The sequence below is a fragment of the Molossus molossus genome, unplaced genomic scaffold (assembly GCF_014108415.1).
Source record: "Molossus molossus isolate mMolMol1 unplaced genomic scaffold, mMolMol1.p scaffold_m16_p_5, whole genome shotgun sequence".
Classification (NCBI taxonomy): Eukaryota; Metazoa; Chordata; class Mammalia; order Chiroptera; family Molossidae; genus Molossus; species Molossus molossus.
The window spans coordinates 83,346,328-83,363,025 of NW_023425388.1; the positions used below are offsets into that span (position 1 = coordinate 83,346,328).

The 16,698-nt window shown below is 40.3% G+C and overlaps 1 protein-coding gene across 2 annotated transcripts in view; it reads right to left on the reverse strand.

The window, feature by feature from the left end:
* NFKBIZ (NFKB inhibitor zeta) overlaps positions 1-16,698 on the reverse strand; it is a 33,103-nt gene that overhangs the window by 3,227 nt on the left and 13,178 nt on the right. Inside the window, exons 1-9 of one of the 2 annotated variants that reach the window (XM_036243810.1) lie at positions 6,307-6,687; positions 3,953-4,092; positions 3,404-3,434; positions 3,179-3,282; positions 2,306-3,081; positions 1,530-1,635; positions 998-1,144; positions 763-826; positions 322-491 (exon numbers count right to left, since the gene is read on the reverse strand). In XM_036243810.1, coding sequence (XP_036099703.1) covers positions 322-491; positions 763-826; positions 998-1,144; positions 1,530-1,635; positions 2,306-3,081; positions 3,179-3,282; positions 3,404-3,434; positions 3,953-4,092; positions 6,307-6,592 — 1,824 coding nt within the window. In that variant the 5' untranslated portion in view covers positions 6,593-6,687. Of the gene's footprint in view, positions 1-321; positions 492-762; positions 827-997; positions 1,145-1,529; positions 1,636-2,305; positions 3,082-3,178; positions 3,283-3,403; positions 3,435-3,952; positions 4,093-6,306; positions 6,688-16,698 lie in introns of those variants that run through there. The other variant, XM_036243811.1, reaches the window with a different exon arrangement.

A 16,698-nucleotide genomic window follows, 5' to 3' on the forward strand; every position in this document is an offset into this window, starting at 1 on the left:
CCTTACAAAAAGCACTACCTTGAGTACCAGTGTGTGAAAATGGAAGCCAAAATGACAATATCAATTTCAAGCATTTTTTTCCTTTCAAACAATTTCATAGCTAAATGATCTTTTGCATAATAATCCAAAGATTAAAAGCAAATCAACAAGGCAGATGAGATGATCTTTTAAAACCTAAGCTTCTTAACTATCCATACTTAGCTACTCAACTCCATTAATTTAAAAACAGTGGGGAAAAAGTTTTAATCTCTACTTGGGAACAGGTCTTTTGTTGTAAATGCTTCTTCCTTATCCCATCTCCAAACCCTTCTGTAAATTTACCTTAGCTTCCACTGTTGCCCCCATTTGAATCAGACACTTAATGGTGTCAACCAGACTCTTATTCTTCAGTAAAAGCTCCTGAACTTCAGGTGAATGGGGTTGTTGATTCCTCTGGAGTTCATGCACCACAGCATTATGGGCCACGACGGCACAGTGCAGAGGAGTAAGGCCTAGAAAAAGTATAATAAAGCAGTGGTCAAGCGTGCCATTGAGGCTTTTGGTTGTTCTATAATTACAAACCTTGAGGATGGCCACTTAAGTGCCCTACAAATGGGCTCCACAAGAACTTGTAAAGCAATCTGGTTCTGAGTGCTAATCTCATCTATAAAATATTTCACCTTTAATTACCTCCCTTCCTTCTTGGTATGAAGCTTATACCTTCAGAACTAATGGGCCCCCTCTATAAATAATTTTTTACCCAATAAAGTGTCATTTGCTTACCATCATAGTTAGTTGCTTCAAGATCCACAAACTGGTTGCTCATCACCGCACCCTTCTGAATTGCCTGCAAAATTCAAAAGTAGGTAACTGTTTAGCAAAAGACAAGCTACACAAGTATTCCAAGGAATGAATAAGTGAACTCAAATAGATTATTGCAAGCCACATCCAACTTCTAATGTTCAAGCCCTATCTCTTTGGCCCTGTAACAATGGAAGCCTAGCTCATGGCCTCTTACCTGAAGCACCTGGGAGTGGCCCTTCTCAGCACAGACATGCAGAGGGGTTCTTCCCCAGCAGTCGGTAGTGTTCACTTGGGCCCCAAGGTTCACCAGATCCTGCACAATAAGGTGCTGATTGGCAGCCACTGCCACCTGAAAGGCACTCTGTGGGTAATAGAAAGGAAAAAATATGTTTTTAAAACATATAACACTGTTAAAACAAAGACTATGAACCTGAACCAAGACTGAGGAAAAAACCCACACAGAAAAAATAAATCCTATTAATAAATAATAAGATACTGTAACACAAGAGAACTAAAATAAACTCAGGGTGTGGTTTTATTATATCCAGTTAGTCTTTGGTCAAATAACTACAAAGTTAATGTTAATAACTTCAAGGTTGATGGTGGCAAAGAGTCAACATCTCGAAGTTAATATTAACTAAACTCTCTTTGTCTTGAGCTCTGAAACTATCTGTAGGTATGAGACAGGCTGTCATTCTCTTCACAATGACCACATCTTTGCCATTTCACTCAATTAACGTCCTCACCTGTCCATTGTGCTCTTTAATGTCCAGCATGTGAAGTGCATTCATCTTTCTTGCAAGGACATAGGAAAGTGCCCTTCGCCCTTGGGCAACAGCAATGTGGAGGAACCTGGGAGACAAGGAAAGAAAAAGAGGTGAATTAATTCTAATTTCACCTTTAAAAAATATATCCTTTTAGCCTTTTTCTTGATATGGTGGTACACTCAAACTAAACATTACAGGCATGAATTGTCTTTTCTGCTAAAGTTGATAGAGTAGCAACAGGATGAGTCAGGCTACGAGGAATAAGAAAAAGAATGCCAAGCACCATACTGATCATTTTAAACCTATTATTTTTATATTCATAAAAACCCTATGAGGAGGTATTATCATTTTACATGTCAAAAAACAGGGACACAGATACTTTACATAACTTTCCCAAGGCCACAAAGATATCAGGACAGATAAGAACTCCATCTACAATCATGACCAACCAATCATGATCTGTTTTGTTCTCTATAGTCTATACTAGTCTTTCAAAGCCAGTTATTCAAAGAGACACACATATTTCAATTCATTTAGAACAGGTAATTTGTTCAGCTAGAAAAAAAAAAGAAAAAGGAAAACTCTTTCTTGAAATATTAGCTATCACTGAACAGCAATTTCTACCTACACTCCTTGACTTGATTAGCCAACCACTTAGTAAGTCTAAGCTGGTATACCGTAGAGGAATTCTTTGCCCACTACATGCAATAGGCATGGTTTACCAAATTAGGTACATGAGGTAAAGGAATACTCACGTGTCACCATCTGCATCCTTTGAAAGAAACTGGTCTTGGGAGATATTTGCCAATTTGCTTTCTTCCTGCTCTACTTGCCACTGAAAAAATGACTTCCCTAACTGCGTGGTGTTCATTGGGCTTCCAATGACGTTCTGGAATGGCAGTGATGTGCTTAAAGACACAGAGCCTGCATCATGCCCTACCACGGCCTCACAGGCACCATGGGGCATCATGCTGAAGTTTTGCAGGTGGGCATCATTTTGTTGCTGAACAGCGGGGGAAGTCTGAACGGGAACACCAACATTCTCACATTCCCCATGACTACTTAGAAGAGATGTGAAACTTTCATTTGGGCAGAACTGTAGTTCTTGGTTATCAAAGAAATCTGGGTCATAGCTGGGGGACTGGGACGCTCTGGAATAAGGACTGTATTCCAGAGCGGAGTTGTGGGCATAGTGCTGCGGCTGCTGCATGTTCTGGTTCTGTGGAGAGTACTGGTACATGGAAGCCTGATCCATCATGTGTGGGGAGGTGCTGACTTGGAATGGTTGGTACTTCTGAGGTGGACTGAAGACCTGCCTTCCACGGAAGTCCTGACATTGCTCCCGGGGAGAGCTCTGAGGAACCACCACAGGGCTCACCCAGCTAACTTGGACAGTATTCAGGGACACTGGGCTGCATTCATTCTTGATGTTGATAATGTTCTGAAGCAGATCGACATTGCTGTCCTGTTTGGGTTCACTGTGGTGAACATCTTCCATGTTCTCTGCAGGTGTTGGTGTTTGAGGGGGTGTCTGGAAAGAAAGAAAAAGTCAATTGCATGCTCCCTTCCAAAATTACTGCATGAATAATTTCCAAAAGGTATTCAGAGGAAAATAGTGAGATACTTACCAAAAACTGGGTATGCAGCAAAGCTGACCTTTTGCAAGGTGGTCCATCAGATGACGAATCAGGTCCTTTCCTTTTCCCACTATATGGCACTGTGTTTGTCAATTCTACACCCAAGAAAGGAATATGGAATCTGTGATCATTTTATTTTGCTAATTTCACCCACAGTCACACTACATTATTTTTTTTCTAAAGCCCCCATAATATATGAATAGAAGTCATTCTTACCTGCAAATTGCTCTCTGTTCAAACCTTGTGTCTGTAAGGAAAAAAGGTTTCCAATTTAGTGTAATATTAAATGGCTTCCTGCTTAATATACTTCAATAAACATACTTATCTTGACCACTCTTTATAGCTCACCATAAACCTCTGATGCAGCGATTCTGTCAATATTTATTTTCTATCTTAATTTTCAGCCTATCTCACAACTTCCCTGTTTGCTCTTTCACCTTAGTTGAACTATGTCAAGATAAAATTAATAAGGCCATTTGAGTTTTCCCTTTCTAATCGAAATGTTCCATTTCAGTTGAACCTTATTTATTTCCTTGCCCCAAATTTGCCCTTATTTATTCATTCATCAAATTTCTCTTGTGCACCTACCAAATGCCTAGCACCGGGCTAAGTGATAGGAATTCAGCAGACAGCAAGACACATATGCTGTGTCCTATGGACTTTGTGGTCTACAAAAGACTTAACTGGACCTAGGTCACCAAAAACTAATAACCCCAACAGACTAACCTTCCTGACCTCTAACCCAAAACAAAAAATGGGTACCACCTTAAAATCATCTGTGGCTTGGCCAGAAGCCTTCTGTTTATGACTTCGGATGTGCAGCAGAAGTTCCTTCACCGAGTTCTTCACACGAACACCTTGAAAGGGTCCTCTCTGCTGCCTTCCAACCCCCATATGGGGCTCAACTGTTCAAAAGAAAACAAAACATATTCCAATTAAATCTCTTCACAGACACAAACCTTAGTAACCTCAAAAGCACAGCTGTCTAATGTATCATCCCAATCACCAGAACCCAAACCTTTCCAGCTCGCTCTGGTCCATGGCCTACATGTCAGTCCCTAGTCCTATTTAAGATTTGATGCTGCCTGAGTATCTTTCCTGAAAAGCACCCTAAAGAATTAAGCTCAAAGAATTGTAGTTTCAGGGGTCTTCAGAACCAACAGATACACCTAAATTAAGCCTCTCTGTTTCTCAGCCCTATGAAAAAAACCATGAGACAATATCACAGATCGGTAACCTTAACTCTCATAGATTTATCATTACTCTTGATTTTTGAAAAACCTTGGGGGAAGCAAAGGATATATGATGAATTTTTAGCTTTTCAAACCAAAGACTGTGCCCACATAAACATTGAAAAGTCTATTCATCCACTCACCTAAGAAAAGTACAAAACAAGCTTCCTCCAAAGATATCAATGTACCAAAGCCTAACAATTAACAATGTCTTAGATTTGTTTCTTATTATTTCGCTCATTTCAGTCAGCTATGCCAATAAATCTGCTTAAATTCACCATACACTAAGACAGGACTTCCCCTTACTGACTTTTTGAAATTGCTCACAGTGGCCTTCTAAGTAAAAAGGAAATCTTCATTTCATACTTAAACTTTAAAATAGACTTTAAAATGTAATCTATGAGTACAGCATTCCACTTCTGACCACAGTTATGTCACAATCTCTTGGGATGAGCTGAACACAAAGTAAACATGCAAAAAGTCAGGAAATGAATAATTCAGTCAATTCACTGACAGTGGAAAAAATACAATGGGACAAAAAACAATGCATAATTTTAACATATATATCATAAATATGTGAAAGAAACAACTTAATGATGGGGCAAACTAAATGATTAGTTGGTTTTATGTTTAAGTTTAGGAACATCTCGCCAGAATCTATACAACATTTCTCTGGAACAACAGGAGTTAATAATTCTACGTCACAAGGAGAAATATTCAGTTTCAGAAATCCCCTATGGTTATGCTGTAAGCCAGGGAACTAGCAAAATAGTTTCAACCAGATGAAAGCCAAATGTGGGAGAAAAGGTTCTAAATAAATACACCACACACACACACACACACACACACACACACAATTTTTACTTTTGCAGCACACTTAACGTACAAGGAGCGCCTTATACAACCAAGTGGCTTAAATCACTTCTAAAAATAAAAGACAACCAAGTAGTGAGGAACACCTAAAAGAGACATTTTTTAAAGCATGCTGATTAGATTCTCCAACATATGAAATTATCTAGAGGTTCTTTAGTCTACCCACTGTGACATCCTGTTTTCCCCCAAATTATGCAACTCAGTTCATTAAGAAACTAAGAGGCCCCACCAGGAAGCTCGGTTAGACAGAGCGACCCCCTAATATGCTAAAGTTGGGGGTTCCATCTCTGGTCAGGGAACACACAAGAAACAATGAATGCATGAATAAGTGGAACAACAAATCCATGTTTCTCTCTCTTCCTCCCTCCCTCTCTCTCTCAAATCAATAAAGGAAAGAAACTAACCAAATCACAACCAAAGAAAGAAAACATTACATCTTTCTTTGCTAGATGTGGTTTAACCATTCTAAAGCACACAAAACTCGGAAACTGGCCAACAGCACAAACTACAGGCATACACTGAGTTGGTTTTCAGTCCAGCTCCACCTTACATCATGGTAATACCGTTTTTTCCCTCTAACATAAAGTCCTTTTACTTAAACTTCCACAAATTCTTAGGAATAAGTCATGACCTTAAACACATACTCAAACCTTTTCACAAAAAAAAAAAAAAAGGGTAAAAAGCTACAAGAAAAACACTATACCTACATCAGATCCTAACCTCGCCATATTATGTGAATTATAGCTGCTTTCTAAAAGAAATCAGAGAAACTAATTCCGTCACGCCACTCCCACAGAAGTCAGAGCTTCGTCCCAGAGGCGTTTTAAGCCACGACGCCAGCTACCGGAGCCCCAAAGCCAAGCGCGAGTCAGGCACCCAGCAGTCGCCTAATAAACGAGAGCTAGTGTGACTATGTACTGCCGCTAAGGAAGGCGCACAGGCGCTTGGCACCGGGGCGGCGGGTGGACGGGGTGCTGGGGGTGCTGGGGCCGCCCTGCCCGGGCCGGTGGGTACCTTGCAGCCGCTCGGCGCGGGCGCTGCCTCTCGGCCGGGACTCAACCGCCCCGCAGGAGGACACGGCGGAGGCGGAGGACAAGTCGGAGGAGTCGGAGCCGGGCGAGCCGGGCGCCGACGGCCCCGACGCCGACCAGCTGGCCTCGCAGGCGCCGGGGGCGGCGGGCGGCGACGCGCTGTAGAAGTAGGCCAGGTTGAGCGGGCTGGTCATGAGGCCGCAGTCGCCGGCCGCGTCCAGCAGCCCCTCTCCGCCGCGGCCGTCGTCCAGCAGCTTGTCCACGATCATGCTCCCGGGCTCGGCGCTCGGGGACCCCTACACACCTGCGCCACCCGCTCGTCGCGCGCGGCTGCCTCCCGCTGTGGCTGCGGCTGACGAGCTCAGGGGCTACCGGAGGGAGGAGAGCGGGCACGGGCGCGGCGCCGGGAGGTCGGCCTTTATAACCGGCCGGCGGCGCCGGGGGCGGGGCGAAGGGACCGCCCGCGCGGCCTCCCCAGCGCCCGGCCCGGCCATTGGTGGCGGCGGGGCCCCTCCCGCTCCCTCTTCCGGATGCGCTCCGTTTCCAGTAAAATGTACAGGATGAGGCAATGTGCCCTCCGCCCTCACTCCGCCCGCCGGGCTCCGCCTAGACCGACCGGTTGTTTTCTCGCCCTTCACCTGGAAACCCCGACCGAGAGCGGCCTCCCGCCTCCAGTGCCCTCCGCCCGCCCGCGGAGAGAAGCCGGCCCAGCCCTGCTCTCGGCGCGCTCCCGCCCGGCTCGTGCGCCCGAGGACAGGGCGTGCGGCTGGGCCTCGGGCTGCGAGGGAGGCGGGGCGGCAGGAACCGGTCGGCCAGGTGCCCGCGGAGTAGGAAATCCGGGCCGGTGCGCGCCCCGCACCCCTCTGCCCCGGCCTGCCAGCCCGACTTAAGGCCTCTCTGGACTTGAAGACCCATCTCCTCCAGCGCATCAAGGCAACTCCTTTCCTCTTAATTTAGTAATCGTTTGCCAACGTTCCTTTTCACAGGGTCCCAAACTGAATACAATTTGAAGCCCGTTTTCTGTCTTAAAATTATAACCTGGGCAACAGCTAAATTTTTTGGTGGGGCGGGGGTGCACAGTATGGGAATAAAAAGCAGTGCCCTGCAGTATTTTATCTTTCAGTACTGGAACAAAGCCATCTTAGCAAAATGATAAATACTGTACACATATATGTATGTGTCTGTATTTATAGATGTAATTTTTTTATTCTGCATAACTTACATTGTGTCTGATAAACACAGGAATTTTGCTCCTTCCTGTCTTAAACACCTTTAAAATAAATTTACACAACTTTTTATTATTGAAGTCATATTGTTAAAGCCATGGCTAGGAGTTGGCAGGAGAAAAGGATGAATAATTATGTCTGTCCTTTCAAGTACATTATAATCATGTAGGAATGATAAGGTAAGAACACTCATATTAAGAGAAACCGATTATGATTAAATATCATGAGGGGTACAAAGTTCAGTGAGTGTCCTTCAAGGAGAGACAGGTCTGGTGGAGGAAAAGAGGTCGCGAGAAAAATCTCTACAGTTGAGATAGACACAGAGGTTGGGTGGGATTTCAATCTACAGCATTTACAGCATGAGCAAAGAACTAAGAGGAGTCATAAACGCTCACAGTCCCTTTAAGAAGAGTCAAAGGGAGAATGATAACGTTAAATGTAAAAGGTAACTTGGGTGCCTTTGGGTGGAGCACCTCCAGCGTCAGGCAGAGACACTGAGTATTTTATAAACATTGAGTGAACATGAAAGACCTTGGGGCAGACAAAAGTAGGTGACACTGCCATCAGGAGGACATAACTGACTTGACCCTGGAGCAGAGGTGGTGGGAAAGAGGGAAGTAAATGGAAAGAAAGTTAAGGATAGGCAGCATTGCTAGGGCAGAATCCAGAGGTCTGACCCAGCTGCACGGGGATGGGGGGCACTAAAGGGGTCCAATCAGACTCTGGTTTCTGGCTGGTTGACAGATGAACAAAGATGCCAGCTTCAGATCACAGAGAAATTAGCAAAAGCAGAATGTTAGGGTTCCAGGAGGGAAAAAGGGACAGAGGGAGGGAGACGGTGAGCTTAAATTGGCACTCAGTATGAGACCCTGGTGGGGATCCCAAAGTATTTCCTTGTTTCTCACAAGTGTTATACTGCTCCCAAAAATTCTTGCTGCCTCTCCCTCCCAATTTTTGGATTTTGGTAAATTTTTTAAAAAATAGAAGCGAGCACTTAAAAATAAAAGAAAACAACTCAGTTGATGTATCTGCAGGAAATAAAAAGCTCTAGTAATTACATTTTCTCAAAACCAAAATCACTTAAAAGATGCCTCAGTCCTGGCCAGTGTGGTTCAATGGTTAGAGTGTTGGCCTGTGCATCGAAGGGGTTTGGGGTTCGATTTCAGACCAAGGGCATGTACCTGGGTTGCAGTGTTGGATCCCTGGGCCCAGTCTCAGGGCACACGTGGGAGGCACCCAATCAATGTGTCTCCCTCACATCGAGTTTCTCTGTCTCTCTCTCTACCCCTCCCGCCCTTCTTTCCATTCTCTCTAAAAATCAGTAGAAAAAAATATCTCAGGTGAGGATTAACACACACACAAAAAAAGATGATCCAAAAATGATGTTGGGCTTTTTCAATACAATCTATTTGGATTGTATTTCCTCCCATTTAGAGCAAGAGCAGAACAGACTTTTTGGACACTTTTGACAATCCAATATAGAGTCACTGACAGCAATAACAGTTATGCCAACTACTATGTCAAGACAAGTAATGGGGTGTAACAGGAATGCTCCAAACCACAAGGCTTGCTCTGCTAGTATGTCTCGTGCAGGCTCCCCATGTCTGTGTCTAACCTGCCTGTGACTACTGGCTTATAATGGAGGTCTCCCCTAAGACACCTGACATTGTAGAAAACACAAATGTGGTTGAGTCCTTTAGGAACGCTCCCTTGCTCACAACGTCTCCACTAACATATTTTATGTGTAATAAAAGCCTTAATGGCCATTCAAAAAAATCCATGGACAAAATCCATGGCAATTTTTTATTTTCTGTTTCACTTGGTATATAAAAATTCAAACCTCAAAGTCAGGGCCTCTGAAGAACTTTACATAGATCAATATGATCAGTGAGAGACCAATGTCTCAAAATAAAGTTTTCTATGAAATGCTAAAGCAATCATACTGCTTGAGAAGACCACAATGCCCAATGCCCAGACACCCTGCCAGACACAGTCAAGAATGACTGTTACTATCGCTTCAAAAATAAAATTTAAAAATACTCTCTTCATTTAAACATTAAAATATATATTAAATTTGGTCTATGTGGCCCTGGCCGGTTTGGCTCAGCGGTTAGAGCGTCGACCTGCGGTCCTGAGAGACCCAGGTTTGGTTCCCGCTAAAGGCGCGTACCTCGGTTGCAGTTTGTCCCCGGCCCTGGTCGGTTGTGCGGGTGGCAGCCACTCGATGTGTTCCTTTCACATCGATGTTTCTCTCTCTCTCTCTGTTCCTCTCTCTCCCTCCCACTCCACCTGAACAAAAAATGGAAAAATGTCCTCGGGTGAGGATAAAAAAAAAAAAAAAAAATTTGGTCTATGTGGTTAAATAATATGACACCACCACTGTTCTATTCAAGTATGGTTGAGCAGTGACTCAGTGGAAGACGGCCACCATATCATAAGGACACTGGGAAAGTCCACTAAGACCAACAGCCAGCACCAACTGGTCAACCATGTGAGTGAACCATTTTGAAAGTGGACCCTCCAGCTCCATACTAGGCCTTTAGGTGACTATAGCACTGACCAACATATTGACTGTAGTCTCATGAGCAACCCTGAGCTAGAACCAGCCCACCCCCCACCAAACCACTCCCAGATTCCTGACCACAGAAATTATATTTTAAAAATGAGGCCTTGAGAATTTGCCCAAGGTCACACTGTTCATCACAGGTGGGGAAGAGATTAAAATTTTCATCTGTCTGACACTGGAGCCTGATCTTTTCCTTTAAAAAGGGAGATTAGCCCTGGCCAGTTTGGCTCAGCGGTTAGAGCGTCGGCCTGCGGTCCGGAGAGACCCGGGTTCGGTTCCCGCTAAGGGCACGTACTTCGGTTGCAGTTTGTCCCCGGCCCTGGTTGGTCGTGCGGGTGGCAGCCACTCGATGTGTCCCTTCACGTCGATGTTTCTCACTCTCTCTCCCTTCCTCTCTCTCCCTCCCATTCTATCTGTACAAAAAATGGAAAAATATCCTCGGGTGAGGATAAAAAAAATAAATAAATAAATAAAAATAAAATAAAAAGGGAGATTATACAAATTGGTAGTCACAAAGTAGTCATGGAAATGTAAAGTACAGCATAGGAAATACAGTAATAATATTGTAATAACTACGTATGGGGCCAGGTGGGTACTTGAATATAACAGGGATAATGGGGGGAACCCTTTTTAAAGTGATTGTCTAACTACTTTGATGTACACTTGAAACTAATACAAAATAATGTTGAATAAAACTGTAATGGAAAAATAAAATATAAAAATAAATAAATAGAAAATTACAGAAATAAACAATTTATTAGTTTTTTTTGGTTTGTTTTTAAGGAGATTAGAAAACTCATTTTCTTCAAGGTTCAGATTCACTGTATACATCTAACAATACAGAAAAGGATGGAAATGACACATCAGAGTTCCCTGACTCATGGAAAGAATAACTCTATTCCAAAGAACAGGAAGAAACTGTAAAAAAGGAATAAAAATATAATAATGCTATCATTCCCTTGACTTTATAGACATTAATCATTTACCTTATTGTGTCTTATACAATGGAATATTGTTGAATTAATGGTATTATGGTGCCAATTAAGTAAAAGACACTGAATTTTTAAATGTAGATGTAATGAACTTTTAAAAAGCCAAAAATTATTTTGTACAGCTTTTCAAACTTAAAATGTAAAAAATCAGTGAAGTTTCTTGCAAGGTATATTATTGTAGTGAATTGTGTAAAGAAGTAGACATTGCACGGAAGTAACCAATAAGAAGATTAAAATCATATCAAGCATCTTTGACCATAATGGTATGAAACTAGAAATCAATCACTAGAAAAAAACTAAACAGAAAAACACACAAATACATGGAAGCTAAATAACATGTTACTAAACAATTAATGGATTAACAATGAGATCAAGTAATAAATCAAAAGAAACCTTCAAACAAATGAGAATGAGAACACAACAACCCAAAATCTATGAGACAGAGTGAAAACCGGCTTAAGAGGGAAATTCATAGCATTACAGGCCTACCTCAAGAAAAAAGAAAAATCTCAAATAAACAATATAACTTCCCACTTAAAGGAAGTAGACAAAGAACAACAAATAAAACCCGAAGTGAGTAAAAGAAAGGAAACAGTAAAGATCAGAGCAGAAATAAAAGAAATAGAGTCTAAGAAAACAACACAAAAGATCAATGAAATTAAGGGTGGTTCTTTGAAAAGATGAACAAGATTGAAAAATCTTTAACCAGACTCATTAAGGAAAAAAAGAGAGAAAACCTAAATAAATGAAACAGAAATGAAAGAGAAGTAACAACTGACACCGCAGAAATACAAAGGACTATAAGAAAATATTATGAACAACTGTATGCCAACAAATTGGACAATCTAGACACAATGAACAAATTTCTAAAAGCATACAGTCTTCCAAAACTGAATCAGGAAGAATAAAAAAATATGAATAAACCTATTATAACTAATGAAATTGAAGCAGTAATTAAAAAACCCCCAGCAGCCCTGGCCAGTTTGGCTCAGCAGTTAAGAGTGTCTGCCTGAGGACCAGAGAGACCCTGGTTCGGTTCCCACTAAGGGCACGTACCTCGGTTGCAGTTTGTCCCTGGCCCTGGTTGGGGTCCTGTGGGTGGGAGCCAGTCGATGTGTCTCTCTCTGTCTTCTTCCCTCTCTCCCTCCTGCTCTATCTGAAGATAAATGCAAAAGTGTCCCTAGGTGAAAATAAAAAAATAAAATAAAAAACTCCCAGCAAACAAAAGTCTGGGAGCAGATGGCTTCACAGGGGAATTTTTCCAAATATGCAAAGAAGAACTAACACATATCATTCTCACACTATTCCAAACAATTAAAAAGAAGAAAAGACTCCCAAACTCATTTTACCAGGCCAGCATTGCCCTAAATCCAAAAACGGAAAAAGACACCATGAAGAAATGAAATTATAGGCCAATATCTCTAATGAACATAGATATTAAAATCCTCACAAAATATTAGTATACCAGATCCCGCAACATTAAGATGATACACCAGGATCAAGTGGAATTTATTCCAGGGATGCAAGTTTAGTACAGTATCCACAAATCAATAAACATGATACACCACATAAACCAAATGAAGGATAAAAGTGACATAGTCATATCAATAGATGCAGAAAAAGCATTTGATAAAATCCAGCACCCATTTATGATAACTCTCAGCAAAGTGGGAATTGAGGGAACATATCTCAACATAGTAAAGCCTATATATATGACAAACTCACAGCCAACATCATATTCCAAAGGAAAAATCTAAAAGTGTTTGCTATAAGATCAGGAACAAGATGACATGATATTGTATATAGAGAACTCTAAAGATCCCACCAAAAACCTACTAGAATAGATAAATGAAGTCAGTAAAGTAGAGGATACAAAATAAATATCCAGAAATCAGTTGCATTTTTATGCACTAATCATGAACTATCAGAAAAGGAAACTAAGAAAACAATCCCACTTACAATTGCATAAAAACAAACAAACAAACAAAAACCTAGGAATAAAATTTAACCAAAGATATAAAAGATATAAAATTTAACCAAAGATATAATTTTCTGTACTCAGAAAATTATAGACACCGAAGAAAGAAATTGAAGAAGATACAAATAAGTGGGAGCATATACCATGCTCATGGATAGGAAGAACTAACGACATTAAAGTGTCCATACTACCCAAAGCAATCTATAGATTCAATGCAATTCCTATCAAGATGCCAATGGCATATTTCACAGAACTTGAACAAATATCTAAAAATTTATATGGAACCACAAGACCCCAAATAACCACAGCAACCTTGAGAAAAAAGAACAACGTTGAAGTTTCATACTAACTGATATCAAACTATACTACAAGACCACAATAATCAATACAGCATGGTAGTGGCATAAAAACAGACATATAGATCACTGGAACATAATAGAGAGTCCAGAAATAAATCCATGCCTTTATAGTCAACTAATATTAGACAATGGAGGCAAGAACTTATAATGGAGTAAAGATAGTATATTAAATAGTGTTGGTAAAATTGAACAGATATGTGCAAAAAAGTGAAACTAGACCACCTTCTTACACCATACACAAAAATGAACTCAAAATGGATTAAACACTTAAATGTAAGACTTAAAATCATAAAAGTCCTAGAAGAAAACATAGACAGTAAAATCTTGGACATTTCTCATAGCAATATTTTTACAGATATATCTCCTTGGGCAAGGGAAGCAAAGGAAAAAAACAAATGGGACTACATCAAACTAAAAAGTTTTTGCACGACGAAGGATACCATCAACATAATGAAAGACAACCTACCGAATAGGAGAACATATTCTCCAATGATACATCTGATAAGGGATTAATATCCACAATTTATAAACAATTTACAGAACTCAACACCAAACAACAAACAGTCCAATGAAAAAATGGGGAAAGACCTGAATAGACGATTCTCCAAAGAGGATATACAGATGGCAAAAGGCATATGAAAAGATGCTCGGCGTCACTAGTCATCAGATAAATGCAAATCAAAACCATAATGGGATATCACCTCACACCTGTTAAAATGGCTCTCGTCAATAAATCAACAAACAAGTGTTGGCAAGGATGTAGAGAAAAGGGAACGCTTGTGCACTGTTGGTGAGAATGCAGACTGGTGCAGTCACTGTGGAAAGCAGTATGAAGTTACTTCAGAAACCTAAATTGCCTTATCACCCAGCGATTCCACTCTTGGAATTTATCTGAAGAAATCCAAAACACTACTTCGAAAGAATATATGCATCTCTATGTTTATTTCAGCATTATTTACTATAGCCAAGATTGGAAGGCAGCCCAAGTACCCATCAGTAGATGAGTGGATAAAAAAGCTGTGGTACACTTACATAATGTAATACTACTTGGCCATAGTAAAAAAAAAATAATAAAGGGAAATCTTACTTTCTGGGACAGAATGGATGGACCTGGACAGTATTATGCTAAGTGAAATAAGCCAGTTAGAGACAGACAAGTACCATATGATTTCACTTTTATGTGGAACCTAATGAACAAAATAAACAAACATACAATATAGAAACAGACTAGTAGATACATAGAAGACACTGACAGCTGTCAGAGGGTCAGGAGTTTGGGGAGCTGGGTAAAAAGGTAAAGGAATTAAGCATAAAAAAAAAACAACCTCATAGACACAGACAACAACAGTATGGAGAGGTTAAAGAGGGAGAAATGGTAACGACGGAAGGAGACTTGACTTTGGGTGGTGAGCACACAATACAATATACAGATGATGTATTATAGAATTGTATACTTGAAATCTCTATAATTTTATTAACCAATGTCACCCCAATAAATTCAATAAAATGTTTTAAAAGAAAGAAAAAAAAATGTGTATAATGCAATTAACCAATATTTTCCAAATGAACAATGCAAGATGTTACAAAAATCACACATTTCATTCAAGGTGCAAGAGAAACCAAGGAATATTAACATATTAGAGGGAAAAAGTTCATTGATATGGTTTCAAATTCCACATTGTATTTATCCTTAAGAAACAACTGCTGATTTGGACATAACATTAAAGAATATCCACATTTATCTGAAAAAAATAATAAAACATTTTTTCCTTTTCCAACTACACATGTGTATAAGGCCAAATTTTCTTCATACTCTTCAACCAAAACAACATATTGCAACTAATTAAGTACAGGAACAGATATGAGAAAGTGTCTTCCGTAGAGCCAAACATTAAGAGATTTTAAAAGATGTAAAACAATACTGTTCTTCTCAGTAAGTGTTTTTTCCTAATTTAGAAAATATAGTTTTAAAAATAAGCTAGTAAAGATTTTTAATTTTTTTATTGATAGAATATAGATAATGCCATATAATTCAAACTGGTAATTTCATATTGGACTACTAATTGTTGAACACCTGGTTCTGGTAACTTTCTTTGTCCAAGACAAAGAATTTAAACTGTCCAAGACAGGCCTTCATCTCTCACCTGAGCCAAATGATTGTCCATCTAGTCTTGGCTGCCTAAAACCATCCTCCAGATTACTATCAGCATGCCATATCTGCAACCAAATCTAAGAATTCCTCTACTGAAAGATCCTTTGATGGCTCCCTATCATCTTTAGCATCGAGTGCAGTCTTCTTAGAATGGCAGTTGTCCAACCCTGCCTTCCTCACAAGCCTCATCTTCCTCATTACCTGCAGTAATACCAAACTGAATAGAGTTCCCAAAGCTCCAGCACTTCTGCTGCTGCCTCTGCATAGAATGCTCTCCCCTTCCTCACCTGGCCAACTCATGCTCACCTTCCCCAAGACTCAGATCAACACCCAAGTCCCCTGAAGCCTTCCCTGACCCTCCTGCCTCCCACCCTCACTCTCACCCCCAGTTTGGCATAAGGGCCCCTCTTCTGTGAATCCATACAGACTTCCATCATGGCTCTTAAATTGTGTTGCAAGTATCCACTTATGAGTCTGCTTCTACTATGCTATAATTTCCCAGGACACATATGCTTTGTAAGTAACCAAATACTTGTGACATAGTGCATATTTGATTGAATAATGGAAACAAATGTAAATGCTTTGAAACTTATTTTACATGGAAAACCACACAGACATCAAAATAGACCCCTGAATTAGAATACCTTCATTCTCAGCACCTGGATTACTACACAACTATTTTCATGTCTTGTAAATATAAAAACCCAGCTGTCTTTCACCCAGGATTCTTTGGTTAATATCAACTTTGTAAATAATTTAAAATGTTTTCAGGAGCTTTCAAAACAGATACCATGTTATGTCATATATTCCTTTGTTAGCTGCTATCCTTGAAAAATAATAATTTGCTTTCTCCATTGCAATGTGAAACACTGTTTAAACTCTCAAGAAAACATTCATATTTCTGAGATATTTTTAAATGCAGATGAATAAATTAGACCATTCATTTTTCTTTTTTATTTACTTTAAAATTTTTATTTATAGACCATATATTTTCAAATTCACTTATTATTCAATATGGTAGTAACTTCTAAATGACAGGCACTAGGACACAGCAGTATACCAAACAAAAATCCCTGTCTTAGTGGAGTTTCTATCTATCCAG